At 48.3% G+C, this 21,758-nt stretch overlaps 1 protein-coding gene across 1 annotated transcript in view; it reads right to left on the minus strand.

Moving 5' to 3' along the window:
• Positions 1-17,312: 17,312 nt before the first annotated feature.
• c19h1orf216 (chromosome 19 C1orf216 homolog) overlaps positions 17,313-21,758 on the minus strand; it is a 7,079-nt gene continuing 2,633 nt past the window's right edge. The window contains exon 2 of the mRNA XM_079258983.1: positions 17,313-18,930. Within this exon, the coding sequence (XP_079115109.1) occupies positions 17,862-18,908 (1,047 nt within the window). The 5' untranslated portion in view covers positions 18,909-18,930 and the 3' untranslated portion in view covers positions 17,313-17,861. The remainder of the gene's footprint in view (positions 18,931-21,758) is intronic.

The raw sequence follows: 21,758 nt of genomic DNA on the forward strand, positions 1-21,758 counted from the left end.
GTACAGACATTCCTGCCAGCAGCTGCGCTTGTCACCCGCCCTCCCCGTGTATGGTGCATGGCCCCTGTGACACCCCCCCCCTTTGCCCGGCACACGCACCTGCCGCTTCCAGTCGGGCTTTCACCCGCAGTCGGATAATCTGTGGGCGGCACCGGGTGCAGATCCCTCAGTGTGCTCTTGAGAAAACCCCTTAAGCGTGAAAAAGCCCCCTTTTCTCCAGCTTTGTTTGCAGCGCTTTTATGGGACAACATCGGCCTTTATGAGGTTGGAGAGATTTTTCACGGGACTCTATTGAGGCCGATAATCCTTTCAGACCAGGTTTTAACCTGCTGTTTTCATATTTATTAGCTGGTTAAAGCAGTCGAGGCAGATGACGGTTCAACACACATGCTGCCAGTCTTGGAATCAGACCACTGGGATCCGGACTTCAAAAAGAACCCAGTTCAGCCTTCCACACCAGTAGCACCAGTTCAGACTGGGATCTCCTCCTGTCAACAAGTGATTTATACAGCTTCACCTGCAGACACGTAGATACACCTGCAGACACGTAGATACACCTGCGGACACGTAGATACACCTGCGGACACGTAGATACACCTGCGGACACGTAGATACACCTGCGGACACGTAGATACACCTGCGGACACGTAGATACACCTGCGGACACGTAGATACACCTGCGGACACGTAGATACACCTGCGGACACGTAGATACACCTGCGGACACGTAGATACACGTAGATACACCTGCGGACACGTAGATACACCTGCGGACACGTAGATACACCTGCGGACACGTAGATACACCTGCAGACACGTAGATACACCTGCGGACACGTAGATACACCTGCGGACACGTAGATACACCTGCGGACACGTAGATACACCTGCAGACACGTAGATACACCTGCGGACACGTAGATACACCTGCAGACACGTAGATACACCTGCGGACACGTAGATACACCTGCGGACACGTAGATACACCTGCAGACACGTAGATACACCTGCGGACACGTAGATACACCTGCGGACACGTAGATACACCTGCAGACACGTAGATACACCTGCGGACACGTAGATACACCTGCGGACACGTAGATACACCTGCGGACACGTAGATACACCTGCCGACACGTAGATACACGTAGATACACCTGCGGACACGTAGATACACCTGCGGACACGTAGATACACCTGCGGACACGTAGATACACCTGCCGACACGTAGATACACCTGCAGACACGTAGATACACCTGCGGACACGTAGATACACCTGCGGACACGTAGATACACCTGCGGACACGTAGATACACCTGCGGACACGTAGATACACCTGCAGACACGTAGATACACCTGCGGACACGTAGATACACCTGCGGACACGTAGATACACCTGCAGACACGTAGATACACCTGCGGACACGTAGATACACCTGCAGACACGTAGATACACCTGCCGACACGTAGATACACGTAGATACACCTGCGGACACGTAGATACACCTGCAGACACGTAGATACACCTGCGGACACGTAGATACACCTGCGGACACGTAGATACACCTGCGGACACGTAGATACACCTGCAGACACGTAGATACACCTGCGGACACGTAGATACACCTGCAGACACGTAGATACACCTGCCGACACGTAGATACACGTAGATACACCTGCGGACACGTAGATACACCTGCAGACACGTAGATACACCTGCGGACACGTAGATACACCTGCAGACACGTAGATACACCTGCCGACACGTAGATACACGTAGATACACCTGCGGACACGTAGATACACCTGCAGACACGTAGATACACCTGCGGACACGTAGATACACCTGCGGACACGTAGATACACCTGCAGACACGTAGATACACCTGCCGACACGTAGATACACGTAGATACACCTGCGGACACGTAGATACACCTGCAGACACGTAGATACACCTGCGGACACGTAGATACACCTGCGGACACGTAGATACACCTGCAGACACGTAGATACACCTGCAGACACGTAGATACACTTGTGTCTGTGATACAGATATATTTTAGCTTTTATTTTAAATAATTGTAATTAGCTGGGATGTTACATTTATTTATTTATTTATTTTTATATATTCACTCACTCTTTCATCTTTTATTCACGAATATAATTTTTGTTACAGTTTCATATGATCTTCGTAAAACTTTATTTTATTAAGATGTTTTGATTTATTTCTATCTATCTATCTATCATATAAAGGGTGTTTGTCTTCCATCAACAGGTCTTTCCATCCGGTTCATCATCCTCAGGCCACATTTTTCCCTCCTCTTTTGTCCATCCCTTCATCCCTCCTTCCCTCAACCTCCCCCTCCTGTCAGAGCCGATTGTTTCCACATCAGCAGAGAGCTGTGGGCAAACCCACTGTCACACTACATCAGGCAGAGGAGCAGGAGGAGGACGAAGAAAAGGAAAAAGAGGGGGAAAAGGAGGAGGACTACAATCAAGACCAGAATCAGGATCAGATCTAGGATCAGGATCAGGTTCAGGATCAGGTCCTGGACCGTCTATTCATTCATCTATGTTCTAACCTGCTCGGTCCACTTAAGAGTAGCAAAGAAGCTGCAGTCCATCCCATGATGATGATGACCTTTTAAAATAAAGACAAACAATAGAAAATAAAAACTGACTGCTGCGGTTTTTTTTATCTTCATCTTCTAAATTCATCACCTGCACATAAATATTTCTCCTTTTCTCTCATTTTATCCTCATGTCAGTTCTTTTCATCCAAATCGAAACAATTCTTTCTTCAACCTTTTCTAACAAACGTCTTGCTCCTTCTTGGCCCCCGGGGGCCCCTCTGTGTGCTCGCTGCTGCCCCCCTCTGTCAGGCTGCAGACGGTGCAGCGCCGGCTGAGTGGTGGAGGGTCGCCCCCTGGTGGAGGAGGGTGAAGCTGGTGTTGATCTTTGTGCAGATCTGTCAGTAAATGCGAGTCTAAAAACAGAACTGAATGTAAAACCTGAAGTCAGATCTTCCTCGCTTGATTTGCAGAATTTATTAGATAAAATGTTAAAAGCATCATGAACAGATGAGCTCTGCACTGAAACAACCTGGTGCAGAGGTCCAGAGTGCACTTCTTTGGACTCAGAGGCATCTGGGACCAACTGTCACAAACCGGGTCGGACCAGTCCAGACATTATTGTCTTCCGGGTCACTCAGGCTCAATTACTTCTGTCTGTGGACCAGAAGAAGGCCAGATTCAGGCAGCCTTCCGAATGGCTTGTTTATGGGTCACATGTGGTGCTGGACTGAGGTTAAACATGTAGTCAACTGGAGGCAAGACCAAGTCTGGAGCAAATCTGGACAAAGTCTGGACCAAATCTGGACCAAGTCTGGACTGAATCCAGATGAAGTTTAGACCAAATCTGAACCAAGCCTGTCTGGACAAAGTATGGAGCAAGTCTGAACAAATTCTGGACTGAATCTGGATCAAATCTGGACTAGGTGTGGACAAAGTCTGGACCAAATCTGGACCAAATTTGGAACAAATCTGGATCAAGCCTGGACCAGGTCTGGACCCAATCTGGACCAAGTCAAGACCAAATCTGTATCAATAGTGGACAAAGTCTCAACCAAGTCTGGAATAAGTCCGGAAAAGTCTGGACTGACTCTGGAATGAGTCTATAACAAATCTGGACCAGATCTGGACCAAATGTGGACCAAGTCTTAAAAAACTCTGGACCAAGTCTGGATTGAATCTGGACTAAGTGTTGACCAAGTCTGCAAAAGGGTTTGGACCAAATATAGACAAAATCTGTATCAAATCTGGACCAAGTCTGGACAAATTCTGTACTGAATCTGGATCAAATCTGGACTACATGTGGACCAAATCTAGACCCAATCCGCACCAAGCCTGGGCCAAATCTAAACCCAATCTGGACCCAATCTCCACGAAATTGGAGACTGGGTCCAGATTGATAGGCTACAAAATTGTCTCATAGACATAAAGACTTGGATGTCTAGAAATCTTCTCCTCTTAAACTCAGATAAGACTGAAGTAATTCTCGTTGGATCTGAAAAACTCAGAGCTAAATTTTCCAGTTTTGTAATGAACCTGGATGGCATTACTTTAGCTTCCAGTGCTACAGTGAGAAACCTTGGAGTAATATTTGACCCTGACCTGTCCTTTGGCCCACATATTAAGCAGGTTACTAAAACAGCCTTCTTTCATTTACGTAATATAGCCAAAATTAGGGACATTCTGTCTCAGAGTGATGCAGAAAAACTGGTTCATGCTTTTGTTACTTCGAGACTAGATTACTGTAACTCTCTATTACTGGGCTGTCCTAAATATGCCCTGAAAAGCCTTCAGCTGATCCAGAATTCTGCAGCCAGAGTCCTGACCAGAACCAGCATGAGAGATCATATTTCTCCAGTTTTAGCCTCTCTTCATTGGCTGCCTGTTGAATCTAGAATAGAATTTAAAATCCTTCTCCTTACATATAAAGCCCTCCACAACCAGGCTCCACTATATATCAAAGACCTCATAGTTCCTTATATACCAAGCAGAGTACTTCGTTCGCAGACTGCAGGCTTACTTGTGGTTCCTAGAGTCTCAAAGAGCCGAGCAGGAGGCAGAGCCTTTGGTTATCAGGCCCCTCTCTTATGGAATAAGCTCCCAGTTAGTGTTAGGGAAGCAGACACCCTCCCCACCTTTAAGACTAGGCTGAAGACTTATCTTTTTGATAAGTCCTATAGCTAGGGATGGTTAGCATCCCTTAGTTATGCTGCTATAGGTTTAGACTGCTGAGGGACATTTCCTGATACACTGAGCTTCTTTCTTTTTCTCTCTCTCTTTTATTCCCCCCCCCCCCCTTATGTCTCCTGTCTCAGCAGGTCTCCCTGGCCGGGAGTAGCAGTTCCTGTTGTCTGTTGTCTTTCTGTCCTCTTCCCCCCACACAGCAGAGGCAGATGGCTGCCTGTCCTGAGCCGGGTTCTGCCGGAGGTTTCCTTCATGTTAAAAGGGAGTTTTTTCCTTCCCACTGTCGCCAGTGTGCTTGCTCAGGATGGGAGATTGAGTTGGACTCAACTCAATCTGTTGGTTTCCTTATATAGGCTGTTATGAATTGGCCTTCATTATGTTTTCTTCTCTGTCTGTAAAGCGTCTTGAGATGGCATTGCCGTGATCTGACGCTATATAAATAAAGTTGAATTGAATTTAATTGAATTGACCAAATCTGGACCCAATCTGAACCACGTCTAGAGCAAATCTGGACCCTATCTAGACCCAGTCTTGACAAAGTCTGGACTGAATCAGGACAAAGTCTGGAGCAAATTTGAACCAAATACGGACCAAGTCTGGACCAAGTCTGTGAAAAATCTGGACCAAATCTGGATAAAGTCTGGACCGAATCTGTACCAAGCCTGGACAAAGTCTGAATCCAATCCCAAAGTCTAGAAAATGTCTGGACTGAATCTAGTGCAAATTTGGAGCAAGTGTGGACCCAATCTGGACCCAGTCTGGACCCAGTCTTGTACAAAATCCAAGTCTGTACAAAATCTGGACCAAATCTGGGCCTAGTCTAAACCAAATCTAGACCAAGTCTGGACAAAAGCCCGGGTAAAATCTGGACCAAATCTGGACAAAGTCTGGATTGAATCTGGACCAAGTCAAGACAAATTCTGTACTGAATCTGGATCAAATCTGGAATAGGTGTGGCCAAAGTCTGGACCAAATCTGTACCGAATCTGGATTAAATTTGGACCAAATCTGGACTAAACCTGGACCAAGTCTGGACAGAATCTGGACTAAGTCTAGACAAAGTCTGGACTGAATCTAGTCCAACTCTGGACTAGGTGTGGAACAAAATCTGGACCAAATCTGGACCAAATCAGAACCGATTCCGACCCAAGTCTGGATCAAATCTGGACCCAGTCAGGACCAAATCTGGACGCAGTCTGGACGAAGTCTGGACGAAGTCTAGACAAATTCTGTACTGAATCTGGATCAAATCTGGACAAGGTGTGGACAAAGTCTGGACTAATTCTGTACCAAATTTGGGCCAAATCTAGACCAAGCCTGGACCAAGTCTGGACCGAATCTTGATGAAATGTGGACCAAGTGTGGACCGAATATGGTGCAAATCTGGGCCAAACTTGGATTAGACCTGGACCAACTCTGGGTATAATCTGGACCAAGTCTGGACCAAATCTGGAAAAAAATCTGGATTACATCTGGACCAAGTCTAGACCAAACCTGTACCACATGTGGACAACGTTTGTGCAAAATCTGGACCAAGTCAGGGCCAAATCTGGACCCAATCTGGACAATGTCTGGACCAAATCTGGACCTAATCTGGACCCAGTCTGGACCAAATCTGGACCAAGTCCGGACCAAGTCTGGACCAAATCTGGACCAAGTGTGGACCGAATCTTGACCAAATCAAGAAAAAGTCTGGGCCAAATCTGTACCGAATCTGGATTAAATTTGGACCAAATCTGGACTAAACCTGGACCAAGTCTGGACAGAATCTGGACTAAGTCTAGACAAAGTCTGGACTGAATCTAGTCCAACTCTGGACTAGGTGTGGAACAAAATCTGGACCAAATCTGGACCAAATCAGAACCGATTCCGACCCAAGTCTGGATCAAATCTGGACCCAGTCAGGACCAAATCTGGACGCAGTCTGGACGAAGTCTGGACGAAGTCTAGACAAATTCTGTACTGAATCTGGATCAAATCTGGACAAGGTGTGGACAAAGTCTGGACTAATTCTGTACCAAATTTGGGCCAAATCTAGACCAAGCCTGGACCAAGTCTGGACCGAATCTTGATGAAATGTGGACCAAGTGTGGACCGAATATGGTGCAAATCTGGGCCAAACTTGGATTAGACCTGGACCAACTCTGGGTATAATCTGGACCAAGTCTGGACCAAATCTGGAAAAAATCTGGATTACATCTGGACCAAGTCTAGACCAAACCTGTACCACATGTGGACAACGTTTGTGCAAAATCTGGACCAAGTCAGGGCCAAATCTGGACCCAATCTGGACACAGTCTGGACCAAATCTGGACCAAGTCCGGACCAAGTCTGGACCAAATCTGGACCAAGTGTGGACCGAATCTTGACCAAATCTAGAAAAAGTCTGGGCCAAATCTGTAGAAAATATGGACCAAGTCTGGATCAAATTTGGACTGAATCTGGACCAAGTCTAGACAAAGTCTTGCCTGAATCTCATCCAAATCTGGTCCAGGATTGGACAACGTTTTGACCAAATCTTGACCAAATCTGGACCAAGTGAGAACTGACTCTGGACCAAGTCTGGACCAGGTCTGTGCAAAATCTGGACCAAATCAGGACCAAATTTGGACTAGGTGTGGACAAAGTCTGGACCAAATCTGGACCAAGTCATGACCAAGTTTGGACTGAATCTGGAGCAAATCGAGATCCAGTCTGGACCAAGTCTGAACGAATCTGTACTGAATCTGGGCCAAACATTGAGCTTTCTCCAAACGTTTTTTAGAGTGTTTCAGACTTTGAGGGAAAAAATTGAAACTAGAGAAACTCGACAAGATTATTCTTCTGACTTCAAGAATCAGTTTGATGTTTTCAGTCTGAAAATGTGACTTCAAAGAAACCAGGTAAAACTGTTTAGTTCAGGGTGTCCAAGTTGGTCCTGCAGATGGTCTATGATTGTCCCAGCTGAATCTTCTTATCGTCATGTCATTCAGCTCTGCAGAGGCCTGGAAACCAGACTAGTAGAGATGTAGAGATGCAAATAAACTCTGCAGGATCGTAGATCTCCAGGACCAGACCTGGACGCCCCTGGTTTAGATTTATTTCTTGCTTTTCCACCAGCAGCTACTGACATTTATCTGAATCACTTGTTCTTTAGGCAACAGCTGCCTAAAGCTTTACAGGCCGACTTTATTTCTAAAGCCCTTTATAACAGCAGCAAAAGTGATGAACATGAAATAATTAAAATATTTTTAAAAAACTAAATCAAATCAAAATCAGACAAACAGGAAGAGAAATGGGAGGAAAACAGGTAAAAGCACCTCATTTGGGTGGATTTTATAAGCAGCAAGGAGTTATTTTTCCCAACGCAGAAATAATGTGACAATATGAGCTGGAGGTCTTCATTACCTTCTAAAACACCAAAAAGTGATCAAGATATAGAAGAAAGACGCGTCTAGGATGTTATTTTAGGAGGATGAGGAGAAAAAAGTGGTTTGGATTAAAGTGCTGAGAAGGAAAAAAGATCTGATCAATAATCTTTTACATTCTGAGCTTAAATCTGCAGATCAAAACCATCAGACCATTAACAGGATCCAGAACTGAAGCCGGAACTTCAGGTGGTAAAGACTGGTCCTGGTCTGAGAGGTGGGAGGCAGGATGCAGAACCAAGATGTTTTGATTCCAACTTGACAGGAAAAACTAGGTGAGATAAACAGGGCGGACTACAAACACACAACGAAGCAGCAAATACAAACCTGCAACTGAGCGGTGTAAACACACAGAGGGAGGAACGAGGAACGGGGAATTCTACCAGAAAGTCAAAACCAGGTGAGCTGATGACCAGGAACCAAAAGGAGCTGCAACAAGGAAGCTAAACTACAAAATAAAACAGGAAAGAACAAAAGACACAAAAAATCCAATCCATGACAGAAGGAAGCAGGGTGACCTCTAAAACCTGCAGGACAGGGTCCTGAAGACCAGTTCTGGTCCTCCAGTACCCCATCCTGCAGGTTTTACATGTTCCCAGACTAAGTATACCTGGCTTAAATGAACATCATTACCAGATTTATGAGGCTGTTAATCTGGATCAGGTGTGTTGGAGGAGGAACACATCTAAAACCTGCAGGACTGCAAGCACAGGAGGACCTAGATGTGGAGACGGGGACAAAAAGGACAGGTGAGTTTCCATGCTGGGACTTGATCTACATCAGGAGTGTCCTGGCTCTTCCTTGGAGGGTCCAGTTCTGCAGGTTTTCCATTTGTCCCTGCTCCAACACACCTGGCTTACACTAAATAGATCTAATTGTAACGGCACAGGAGATGGGACCCAAAGGACACAGAAGACCTCAGGACAGTTTACAGGTTTTATTAACAATAACAGGGGACAAGGAAGCAGGAGGCTACGACAAGGACGGCTTGAAGTCCTCCTTGAGGACCCCAACTGTGTCCTTCTGGTGATGACAGGAGGGTTAGTGAAAGACGGCACACAGGGAGAATCCAACTCCAGGAAAAAATGCCCAAGAAGGCAGAAAGGGAGTTCCTCTCACCCGAGGTTATTGGGGGTTTGTCCAGAATCCAAAATCCAAGTCCAATGTCCAGTCCGAGGTCCATAGGTCCATACACCGAGTAGTAATCCGAGGGGAAGAGGCAAGGGAAAAACTCTGGGCAGGCAGGTTCTTGGGAGAAGGGGGAACAGGGCAGGAATACCGGGTAATCTTGAGTTCACAGAAGGCTGGAAGCGAACAGAGAGAATCTGACAATCTGGCAACCAACAATCCTGGGCTCGCTGCTTAAATAGAAGGAGGCCCAGGTGGTAATCATCAGCTCATCAGCACAGGAGGGTGCCTTCAGGGACGACTGGGAAAAACCATGACACTAATGAAGTTTGGCACAGGTGACGGATTCGTTTGGACTGTGTTGGAGCAGGAAAACAAGTAAAACCTGCAGGGTTGTACTGGAGGACCATATGGGACCCCTGATCTGCACCGCCCTCTAGTGGATGTTTCCATTCATGACGATGAAAAAGACTTGCAGAGCGACGTTTGACCGAGTTTTCTGACTCTAGTCCTGCTCTGAGGGATGAGTTTTACCAGGGACTCCTGGTGATATAGTATTAATGTGTCTCGGCTTCTGGGGGACGGGTTCGGGTCCCTGCTGGAGTCCAAACACACCTTGCTTTGCTTCTGCTGTGAACTTTCTGATGGAACCTGAAGACAAACAGCAGCTGAATGTGAATCATGTGATCAGATTGTTTTTATTCCAGTAGCTTCAGAATGTTTTTTTATTTAGATTTATTTTTATACAACGTGCTGCTGGAAAATCAGGGATTCAGCTTCAGTCGGGATTCTCCTGGAAGCTTCTGGATCAGGGTTCTGCTGCTCCCAGAACTGCAGAACAGCCGTGGGAGGGTTGGCCCAACGTCGCCGCGGGGCCCCCAGGGGCCGCTCCGGATGGACATTACAGCGTGTATCTCTGAACACATGCAGGGAGGTGAGATGATCTCAGAGCGCCGCCGGCTGCAGGAGCCTCGTGGAGAACAGAAACACAACAACTTTATTGAGACGACAAAGACGCGTCTGTGAGCTGAAAGGTCGCAGAGCCTGAAGCTGCAGAGCAGAAAGTACAGATCCAGAAATAAACCTGATCAGCACCTGATGAGAAGAAAACCGTCCTCTTCATCATCATCATCCTCCCTCTGCATCTGGATGGAAACAAACTCATCACTGAAGTTGTTATAAACACCATGAGAAAGAAACAAACACCAGCTGCTGATAAATCTGCTTTTACAGGCCAGAAACCACTGCCAGCTGTGACGGGTTTAACTGGCCTGACTGGAACCATTTAACCCAGTAAATCCTGTAAACCCAGATAAGTTTAACCTTGTTAAAAATGGGATTAATGAAGTGTTAGTTGAATAAGTGCAGTGAACTTCACTGCCTGGAATGGAATTAAAAAGTTAAGTTTAACGACTAACAGAGTTACAGGAACTGAAGTTACTTAACAATCATTCACCAACATGAGCTGTGGGTCGTGACCGAAAGAAGGAGATCTCGTATACAGGCGGCTGAAATGGGTTTCCTCTGCAGGGTGGCCGGGCTCTCCCTTAGAGATAGGGTGAGGAGCTCGGTCATTTGGGAGGAGATCAGAGTAGAGCCTCCGCATCGAGAGGAACCAGTTGAGGTGGCTCGGGCATCTGGTCAGGATGCCTCCTGGACCTCCCTGGTGAGGTGTTCCAGGCACGTCCCTCTGGGAGGAGACCCCGGGGAAGACCCAGGACACGCTGGAGGGATTATATCTCTCGGCTGGCCTGGGAACGCCTCGGGATCCCCCCCGCAGAGTTGGCAAATGTGGCTGGGGAGAGGGAAGTCTGGGCTTCCCTGCTTAGGCTGCTGCCCCCGCGACCCGACTCCGGATAAGCGGCAGAAGATGGATGGATGGATAGATGGATCACCAACCATTTGTTGAACTCTGCTTGTTAAGTAAGTATTACTCTATTACCAGTTGCATAAAAGTGTATATTCTAATTGACCAAACGTAACTTTTATAGCTCATAAAATAAAAAAATATATGTCAATCATTAGAGCTTCGTAAATAAAATAAACATTTATTTTTTACATATAATTTTTTGTCCAATAACAAAAGTAACAAAATTACATTCTTCAGCATTTTCAGCTGTGAACCAACATGGTGAAATACATACATAAAAAGAAGCTTGTGTGATATAACAAGTAAAAAGGAAAAAGGTGAAAAATAAAACTAGAATGCCACGTTTTGTCTCTCCTGACCCTGCTACACATTACCTTCTATTTAAGTTAACAAATACAAGTCAAAATTGTTTTCATAATGTTTCTTTAATCACTGATTAGGTGTTTTGAAATAAAATTCCAGGAGGTTACTTCCATAATTATAAAAAGATTATACACATATTTCTTGAAACTAACCCTCAATCTGTAAAAAAAACAATTAAATCACACTCCTCTCTTCTCCTTGTGCTATACTGTCAGGACATTTTACTGAACACCTGACAACTTGGGAAGAGGAGATTCTGGACCCTGCATTGCAAGATGATTTTTGAGGGTTTGAAGTTTAGGTGTTACACTCGCACTGGGCGCTACCACGGACACGCCCATGCCACAAACAAGCCCGCGCCACGGACACGCCCATGCCACAAACAAGCCCGCGCCACGGACACGCCCATGCCACAAACAAGCCCGCGCCACGGACACGCCCATGCCACAAACAAGCCCGCGCCACGGACACGCCAGTTTCCTGATTACTGATCAGGAACACCTGTTATCTATTCATCCTCCAGCTTTATAAAAGCTCTATTCACTCCTCGTCGGACCTCCTAACTGCTCGCAGCATATTTCCCTCGGGCCCCCAGTCCCTGACCCCTGATGGCATCAGGATTCCCACTGGCACGTCATTGGTATCCTGTCCAAGAGAACGCAGAAGGATCACGTCGGCATGAAAACACTACAAAGTGTTTGTACAGCAGACTCTGTTTAGTGTCCATCTGAAGCCAAGTGGGGGGAAGGAGATGGCACGTTTAGAACAGGGTCTCTAGTTCACCCTGAACATTATCTGTGTACACAATAGCAAAACTATTTATGAACTGGAACCCATGCATACCACCCCCCCACCATACAGGCAGGTATGTGTATAAGATCAGATAACAAAACGTGGTGATGTAATGGGAGGTAAGGAATTAGCATAAGAATTTAGTTTAGCCAATTCAACACAATTTCAGATGTGCTTTTCATAAAGATAGCATTTCCTTTAGCATAGATAACACTACCAGAATATTTTTACAATACATGTGAAGTTTCAAGCCAAATCAAGTATCCTTTTGATTTGTGTCAGAATTCTAGAACTAAAAATAAATGTTTGTTTGTTGCATGATGTCTGCCAGCACCTGCCCTGTTAGACCTCTCTTTGCTTTAAAGACATCCATGAGCCTGGGACTTTATAGACTCCCATCTCAGACTCTGACCAACCACACTGCAGAACTCCAGACACACCTAAAATATGCCAAAAGAAACATGTCTATGTTCAAATTATGTATTATTTATGCTCCAACACAGACTCCACTCCTTCCTTCAGAGCCTTCTGGTGAAAATAAAGAAAAAAAAAACTTCAACTTTAAACTAATCATTATCTCTGTGCAGATGTTTACATATTGCATTAGCTCACAGACAAGTTTGATTACTTTCATTTTATACCTGTACAACAAATTCAGTTCCAATTTGTTCATATTTGTGGCTAAAGCAACAATAAACAGTCACAGCACAGAAATGACAAAAATTTGTGGCCAAGCTTTTTCCAATCCGGTGTCACCAGAGGTTTTCCGTAGCATACCCCTAAAAAACAGATATATGGACTTACCTGGTTTTCAGAGAGCAGGCTGACAGATCTGGATGGTGGCAGGCTTGTCCTTCACAACTTCATTCCTTCAGAGCAAATGTCTTGACGTGTAAATATGACTATTTTAAACTTTTGAGACTTCCTAATGCTGCTCCAGGTGTCTGCTCTTTCTAACAAACTGGCCAAAACTAAAGTTACTCACCCAGTGAATATGTAAAAGTTGGCAAAGAACGTGATTGGCAAAGCTAGCTGCTAATAGCTTGATAACTTTCCAATGATCAGGCTCCTGACTTTACCAATCAGCTGTCATGCAGATAGTGTGGATTTTAACCATTTTTTCCACTGAACTCTGGTCAGTTTGGCTTCAAACGTGGGTTGTGAGGTCTTTCAACAGGAACAATATTCAATTTGTTCACCTGCTTTATGTGGTGGTGAGCACACATGGGTGTCATGTGGCTCAGGTTGGCCCCTCCCTGCTAATCAGCAGGTACCTATAAGACACCTGCTGATTTTCTTCTCTGCTGGCTGATTCTGTGTTGGTGGTGGTGACTGGCTGCCCTCTGTGCTCTTCCTCCTGGCTTGGTTTTACTCAGGGTGATCCACCTGCTGCTGTTTTTATTGGCATAATTTTATTGTAGTCTCTTTTAATGAGTTCTGTTTGTTTCTTTTGCTTTAGTTTTGTAAGTTGATTTTTCTTTTGTTTGTTTCCTTTAGGCAGCTGAGAACCATTTGGTGGATGGGCTAGGCACCCGTGGTTGGGGACCCTCACGTTTGGTTTGGTTTGTTTGATGCACTGGGCATAGGAGGGCTCCACAGTTAGTTTGCAGTGAAGTGTGATTGTATTTATAAGGTAAGAGGTGGCAACACACTGGGACACTCCTTCCCTGTAGGCTGCCCTCCACTGGTGGTCCCAGCTGGCCTGGTTGCTTTGGTTTATATAGTTATTTGCTTTTAAATAGGTCTTAACAGTGGGTTTTATACGCTGTTAATTTTAGCTTTTAAATTTTTGTATTAAATAGTTTAAACTCCCTCCCACGTCTCTTATTTCAACAGGAGCGACCCTGCATTTATTTCCTGGAGCCCTGTGCCCCAGGTGGTGTTGTCTGGCATTAGTATTAAATAAAAGTTAACTTTCTCATTTTACCTTTTGTTGTCCAGTTATATTTGTTAAGGCCTTACCACTCTACCACATTTATTTAAGCATGCCAGTGAAAGGACAATAACCAAACATGTCCTGAACGCAGTCAGGCTTTCGTGTGTGTACATGTGCCACCCTGAAAGGGGACCGGAGTGCTACATTCTCAGACGTAAACAAAGGCTGAAAAACAGTCGGATAACAACAACAAATAGCCATAACAACAAATGCACAACGAGACACAAGGATGCACTAAAACAATACACAGTGTGCCCAGAAAAACCATAGAAGGCTACCCCACAACATAGTCCTTGTGCCAGGCTGGCACACCGGCTGTCCTGGTGGACCAACATAAGCCCGTAGCAGGCAACACAGATGGCGACAAGGGAAGGGTAGATGCGGGTACCACAGGAGCCAGTGGCGGCGTGAAGGAGGTGTCTCAAGCCAGAGTTGCCGGTCTGACAGGGAAAAGCCACACATCCATCTGGGGAAGGTGCATTGGAGGCAGTGCAGGCAACAAGGTGAGCCCAGATGGTAGGGTAGTCCCGACGGCAGTGTCGGCGGAACAGGCGTCGGGTTGGTAGCAGGAGGTACTAGGTCATCGTGAATCGACCGGGGGACTGGTAGGTCATTGCGAACGGGGAGGAATTTGCGGAGAAACCACCGATTGCGATGGGAGACCCTGCCCGAGCCGTCAATCCTAACTACATACTGATCATACTGGCGCACCTCAACGATTCGGCCCGCCCTGTCCCACTTGTTGGGGTGGGGCCCCGTCTGGTTCTACAAAGTCCCCCACTCTGAGGGATGGGAGGTGCTTGGTGTGCTCCGCCCAACTGTCGGCCAGGCGGATGTGGCGCTTGCAGAGGACCTCCTCCCTCGCTGCCAGCATCTCCTGCCACGTAGCATGGGGTCTGAACTTCCCAGGGGGAATCGGGATGAAGTCCCAAATCGGTTGGCCGAAAGGCGCACATTGCTGGGGAGACATTCGTGTCAGGGTCGGGTGTGTTGCGGTAGTGCAGAATTGCCCTCTGCATGGAGTCAGTGTCCAGTTCTCTACTCGGCCCCGTGTTGTTTGTGATGAGCCGCTTCATCGTTTTGACGTCAATCTCGGCGCTGCAGTTGCTGTGGGGAAAGGCAACAGACGCAAGGCGGTGGTGAATGCCCCACCTACGCAGGAAGGATCTGGTCTCGGCGGATGTGAATTCGGGCCCCCCATCTGACGCCAGCTCCTCAGGTGTCCCGTACGTGGCAAAGGCCCAACACAGGTGGCATGTGAGGTCCGCGGCACCGCCCATCGATTTGGAGACAATCGGCCAGTTAGAGTAACGATCCACGATCACGAGGTAGTGCACGCCCCTGTGCATGAAAAAATCAGTGCACACAGCCTGGAAAGGGTAGACAGGGACAATGGGGGGAGTTGGTGGCGCCACCGGTTGAGAGGACGCCATCCGGTGACAGTCCTCGCAGTCGTTTCGAGTGGCAAGGATATCGGCCGACATGCCTGGCCAAAACACGGATGACTCCGCACGGGTCCTCATCATGTAGACGCTCTGGTGGGCGGCATGCAGGGCGCTCAGGACCTAGCAGCGGAGTGAGGGGGGTATCACCACCCTGTCTCAATAAAGGACCACCCCATCAACCGACGTGATGTCCTCGCAGTACTGGAAGAAGCCGCGGATCCCTGCAGGCATCTGTGCCCTGGACTCAGGGAAGCCGTCCGCTGCCATCTCCACCAGGGCGTGTATGTCATCGTCGTTGCTAGTGGCCTCCCTGATGCAGTCCCACGTCACGGACCGCAGTGACTCGAGCCCCGCAGCGCACCAGGTGACGTCACCGTCCTCGTCATCATCCACAGTCCCTGTCCTGGCGGCAGGTGAGTCACCACGGCAGCGTTATCATCAGGGAGGTCCATGGGCGATGGGCACGAAGAGCCGACCCGTCTGCGTGACATGGCATCGGCAGCTCTGTTCTTCATGCCTGGGACGTTTATGATGCGGAATCGGTAACGCAGGGTCTTTTCTTTGAGGTTCCCAAGGCGGGGATTGGGTATGTTGTCAAGTGTCGCCGAGGAGTCTAAGCAGTGGCTTGTGGTCGACGGCCACGATGAGGTCCTCACAGCCCAACACGAAGTAACGCGCCTTGTCCAAGACATCGGCAACTGCAAGTGCCTCGCCTTCTATAGGCACATATCTGGACTCAGCCGTGTGAGTGAACCTGCTGCCGACCAGGGTCACCTTCCAGCCATTGGTGCAGCAGAAGGGATTGACCGGCACGCACCGACAATGTTTCTGGAACAACCAGAAGCCGACTCTGTCTCTAAACCAGTCTGTGGCGAGACATGTGGGCTTGGATTTGTCAAAGATGCGGGCGCCATGCTCGATCTCCCGGACGATTGTCTCTTTGGACTCACGGAAGATATCCTCTAATTCCGGAGTCTGAACATGTGTCACCCTGAAAGGGGACCTGAGTGCAACATTCTATAGTCTTGTTTGCTTCCATGTAGGAGAACTCTTGGTCTTCTGACTTTCTTTCTCTTCCTCTCTGCTCTGCTCATGTTCAGAGCTGTTCAATGCCAGTTAAAACCGGTATTTACTAGATTTTTGGAGAGTGCAAAACTTGAAGTTAAGTTGTTTGAGCTCAAACAAATAAGTACTATCAGATGGGCCATTTAAAGAATACAGTTTACTCAGAATGGATCAATAAAGGAATTAAATTACATGTTTAAGTAACAAAAAATCAGTTCATGTTAGAAGCTGCTGACTGAACTTAAAAAAACAAAATTAAAAATGACATAAAACAGCTCTTCTTACTCTGAATTAATAAGTGATGTTCCCATATGTTTAAAAACTTAAGTCATATGAACTTGATGTTTAAGTGGAAACAAAATCTGGGTTTGCAGCAACATGAAGCCGTTCTGAGACATTTTGCATAAATTTATAGTAAAATCCTGTTAAACACATTTACACCCCCGCCTTCTCCGTCTGAAAACAAAGACACATTTTCTGAACTCTATAAATAATCCTGGAGTTTATTTAATCCGGAATGTAAAAGAAACAAAACTTTCACAAGATCTGCATGTGCTGAGCTCCAGCTGGAACCCGAACCAGTAAAACCAGTTGCTTCCACTGGGTCTAAGGGATTACAGGTCCTAATTTAACATCCAATGGAGTTAAACATGATTCTAGTACAAAGGTAGCATCAAGCTAACATTTACATTGCTGTGGTTCTAAGCTCGTTGTTAGCATGGATGCTAACATGGATGCTAACATTTACTTACAGCCATCAATCTCTAAAAGACCAACAGGAGAGTTTAAGGTGGATTTTTACAACAGACGATGCAGATTGATGATTTTTTTATTTGTCCCTTTATGACGTTGTGGAGCAGGAACGACAACAGAGGTGGGGTCCAGATTTAATGGTTTTGGTCAGGTGCGGTTCAGAAGTCCGGTCTGATTTCAGTCGGGTGCGGTTCAGAAGTCCAGTCTGGTTTCGGTCAGGTACGGTTCAGAAGTCCGGTCTGGTTTTGGTCGGGTATGATTCAGATACTTGCTCCAGTTTTCAGAGTTCAGTCTCTTTACAATGAAGGACAGGAGGGCGAAGCTGTGAGACATCATTGCAGAGCGTTTATGATTGGCTGACAGCGGAGGTGGAGGCGGAGTTTACAATGGCAGCAGCGGCTCCCATCCTCAGCAACTCCTTCCTGTGGGTGAGAATGACGTCGAAGCTGGACTGCAGGCGGTTCTGCTGCTCCTGGACTCGGCCCTGCAGGGTGCGGACCCACCGGATCAGTGCCAGCCGGCGGTACATGGTCAGCTGCACCTGGTGCTTCTCCATCTCCTGCGCTTTGAAGCGCTCGCGGTCCCGCAGCGTCCACACGGCATCCATCAGCTCCGGCTCACTGTCCGAGTCTGAGGACTGGTCATCGACGCTCCGCTCTTCCGGCAGGTTCTCCAAGAAGCTTCCTGTCAGCGACTTGCGGCTGAAGCTTCTCTGTCTCGCTATTGCTTGGCTGACGCCGTTTCCGGTCAACTGCAGCTCCTGCTGGTTGGATTTTGGCTCGCCAACTCCAATGCGGTCCCAGCCTCCCACGAGCATCGCCTCGCCGCCACTCTCCATGTTCAGGGAAGACATGCTGCCACCGGACCGGCAGCTGAACTCTGATTCCGAGTCACTGTCCCCCCACTCGTCATCATCCTCCTCGTCATTCCCGTCCTGCCTCCTGCCGCCTTTTATCTCCTGACGCTCCCTTTTCTCATCACTCTGGCTCATCATCATCATCATCATACCACCCTCCTCTTCCTCCAATCTTTGCTCCTCCGCCCCATCGGGAGGCACCCGACCATGCGCCTCATCTCCAGTTTCAATTTCAGGAAGTGGCTCCAATTGGCTCCAGCAGGGCAGGCGGGAGCGGGGCGACTTGAGCCCTGGGTTTTGATGGAAGCCCGAGGAAGGCGAGGGGGAGCTTGGGTTGTCTCGCCCCAGAGTTAAGTTACGGGGACGCACCTGATTCCGGTTCTCATCACCTCCATCACCTGTCAAACTTTCATTATTTTTTCGTGGCAGGAAGTTTAAGTTGTTATCTTTGTCACACTTCCTGTTCGGAAGTGTGGATGAGCCGTTCCTGGTGCCTCCGTAGGCGGAGTTCAGGTGTTGGTCCCGATGATGGAGCATCACTGACCTGGATTGAGCCTCTCTGGAAACACACAAAGAGATACAATGTGAAGAGGTGCAGCAACCTACATCCGCCACCCGCAAACAAAGATTGACACTAAAGTCCTGACACCATGAAGAACATTTCATGTGAACAATCCAAAGTTTCTGATTCAATCACATTTATTCAGATCAAAATTTCCTTCCAAGTATATCTACAGGTGGAGTCCCCCAAGGCTTCATGTTGCCCCCTGTAGTGCAGCGTCTACAGGTGGAGTCCCCCAAGGCTTCATGTTGGGCCCCTGTAATTCAGCTTCTACAGGTGGATTTCCCCATGGCTCCATGTTGGGCCCCTGTAATTCAGTGTCTACAGGTTGAGGCCCCAAGGCTCCATGTTGGGCCCCTGTAGTTCAGCGTCTACAGTTGGAGTCCCCCAAGGCTCCATGTTGGGCCTCCTGTCGTTCAGCATCTACAGGTGGAGGCCCTAAGGCTTCATATTGGGCCCCTGTAATTCAGTGTCTAGAGTTGGAGTCCCCCAAGACTCCATGTTGGGCCCCCCTGTAGTGCAGCGTCTACAGGTGGAGTCCCCCAAGGCTCCATGTTGGGCCCCTGTAATTCAGCTTCTACAGGTGGAGTTCCCCATGGCTCCATGTTGGGCCCCTGTAATTCAGTGTCTACAGGTTGAGGCCCCAAGGTTTCATGTTGGGCCCCTGTAATTCAGTGTCTACAGTTGGAGTCCCCCATGGCTCCATGTTGGGCCCCTGTAATTCAGTGTCTACAGGTGGAGGTCCTAAGGCTCCATGTTTGGCCCCTGTAGTTCAGCATCTACAGGTTCGAGTCCCCCAAGGCTCCATGTTGGGCCCCTGTAGGTCAGCGTCTACAGTTGGAGTCCCCCAAGGCTCCATGTTGGGCCTCCTGTAGTTCAGCATCTACAGGTGGAGGCCCTAAGGCTTCATATTGGGCCCCTGTAATTCAGTGTCTACAGTCGGAGTCCCCCAAGGCTCCATGTTGGGCCCCTGTAATTCAGCGTCTACAGGTGGAGTCCCCCAAGGCTCCATGTTGAGCCCCTGTAATTCAGCATCTACAGGTTCGAGTCCCCCAAGGCTCCATGTTGGGCCTCCTGTCATTCAGCATCTACAGGTGGAGGCCCTAAGGCTTCATGTTGGGCCCCTGTAATTCAGTGTCTGTACTTGGAGTCCCCCAAGGCTCCATGTTGGGCCCCTGTAATTCAGCATCTACAGGTGGTGTCCCTCAAGGCTCCATGTTGGGCCCCTGTAATTCAGCATCTACAGGTTCGAGTCCCCCAAGGCTCCATGTTGGGCCTCCTGTCATTCAGCATCTACAGGTGGAGGCCCTAAGGCTTCATGTTGGGCCCCTGTAATTCAGTGTCTGTACTTGGAGTCCCCCAAGGCTCCATGTTGGGCCCCTGTAATTCAGCATCTACAGGTGGTGTCCCTCAAGGCTTCATGTTGGGCCCCTGTAATTCAGTGTCTGTACTTGGAGTCCCCCAAGGCTCCATGTTGGGCCCCTGTAATTCAGCATCTACAGGTGGTGTCCCTCAAGGCTCCATGTTGGGCCCCTGTAGTTCAGCATCTACAGGTGGAGGCCCTAAGGCTTCATATTGGGCCCCTGTAATTCAGTGTCTACAGTTGGAGTCCCCCAAGGCTTCATGTTGCCCCCCTGTAGTGCAGCGTCTACAGGTGGAGTCCCCGAAGGCTCCATGTTGGGCCCCTGTAATTCAGTGTCTACAGGTTGAGGCCCCAACGTTTCATGCTGGGCCCCTGTAATTCAGTGTCTACAGTTGGAGTCCACCAAGGCTCAATGTTGGGCCCCTGTAATTCAGTGTCTACAGGTGGAGGTCCTAAGGCTCCATGTTTGGCCCCTGTAGTTCAGCATCTACAGGTTCGAGTCCCCCAAGGCTCCATGTTGGGCCCCTGTAGGTCAGCGTCTACAGTTGGAGTCCCCCAAGGCTCCATGTTGGGCCTCCTGTAACTCAGCATCTACAGGTGGAGGCCCTCAAGGCTTCATATTGGGCCCCTGTAATTCAGTGTCTACAGTTGGAGTTCCCCAAGGCTCCATGTTGGGCCCCTGTAATTCAGCGTCTACAGGTGGAGTCCCCCAAGGCTCCATGTTGAGCCCCTGTAATTCAGCTTCTACAGGTGGAGGCCCCAAGGCTCCATGTTGGGCGACTGTAGTTCAGCATCTACAGGTTCGAGTCCCCCAAGGCTCCATGTTGGCCCTCCTGTCATTCAGCATCTACAGGTGGAGGCCCTAAGGCTTCATGTTGGGTCCCTGTAATTCAGCATCTACAGGTGGTGTCCCCAAGGCTCCATGTTGGGCCCCTGTAATTCAGCCTCTACAGGTGGAGGCCCTAAGGCTCCATGTTGGGCCTCCTGTCGTTCACCATCTACAGGTGGAGTTCCCCATGACTCCATGTTTGGCCCCTGTAATTCAGTGTCTACAGGTTGAGGCCCCAAGGTTTCATGTTGGGCCCCTGTAATTCAGTGTCTACAGTTGGAGTCCCCCATGGCTCCATGTTGGGCCCCTGTAATTCAGTGTCTACAGGTGGAGGTCCCAAGGCTCCATGTTTGGCCCCTGTAGTTCAGCATCTACAGGTTCGAGACCCCCAAGGCTCCATGTTGGCCCCCTGTAGTTCAGCTTCTACAGTTGGAGTCCCCCAAGGCTCCATGCTGGGCCTCCTGTCGTTCAGCATCTACAGGTGGAGGCCCTAAGGCTTCATATTGGGCCCCTGTAATTCAGCGTCTACAGTTGGAGTCCCCCAAGGCTTCATGTTGCCCCCCTGTAGTGCAGCGTCTACAGGTGGAGTCCCCGAAGGCTTCATGTTGGGCCCCTGTAATTCAGCTTCTACAG

Source organism: Telmatherina bonti, assembly GCF_933228915.1.
Source record: "Telmatherina bonti genome assembly, chromosome: 19".
In the NCBI taxonomy this organism is placed as follows: Eukaryota; Metazoa; Chordata; class Actinopteri; order Atheriniformes; family Telmatherinidae; genus Telmatherina; species Telmatherina bonti.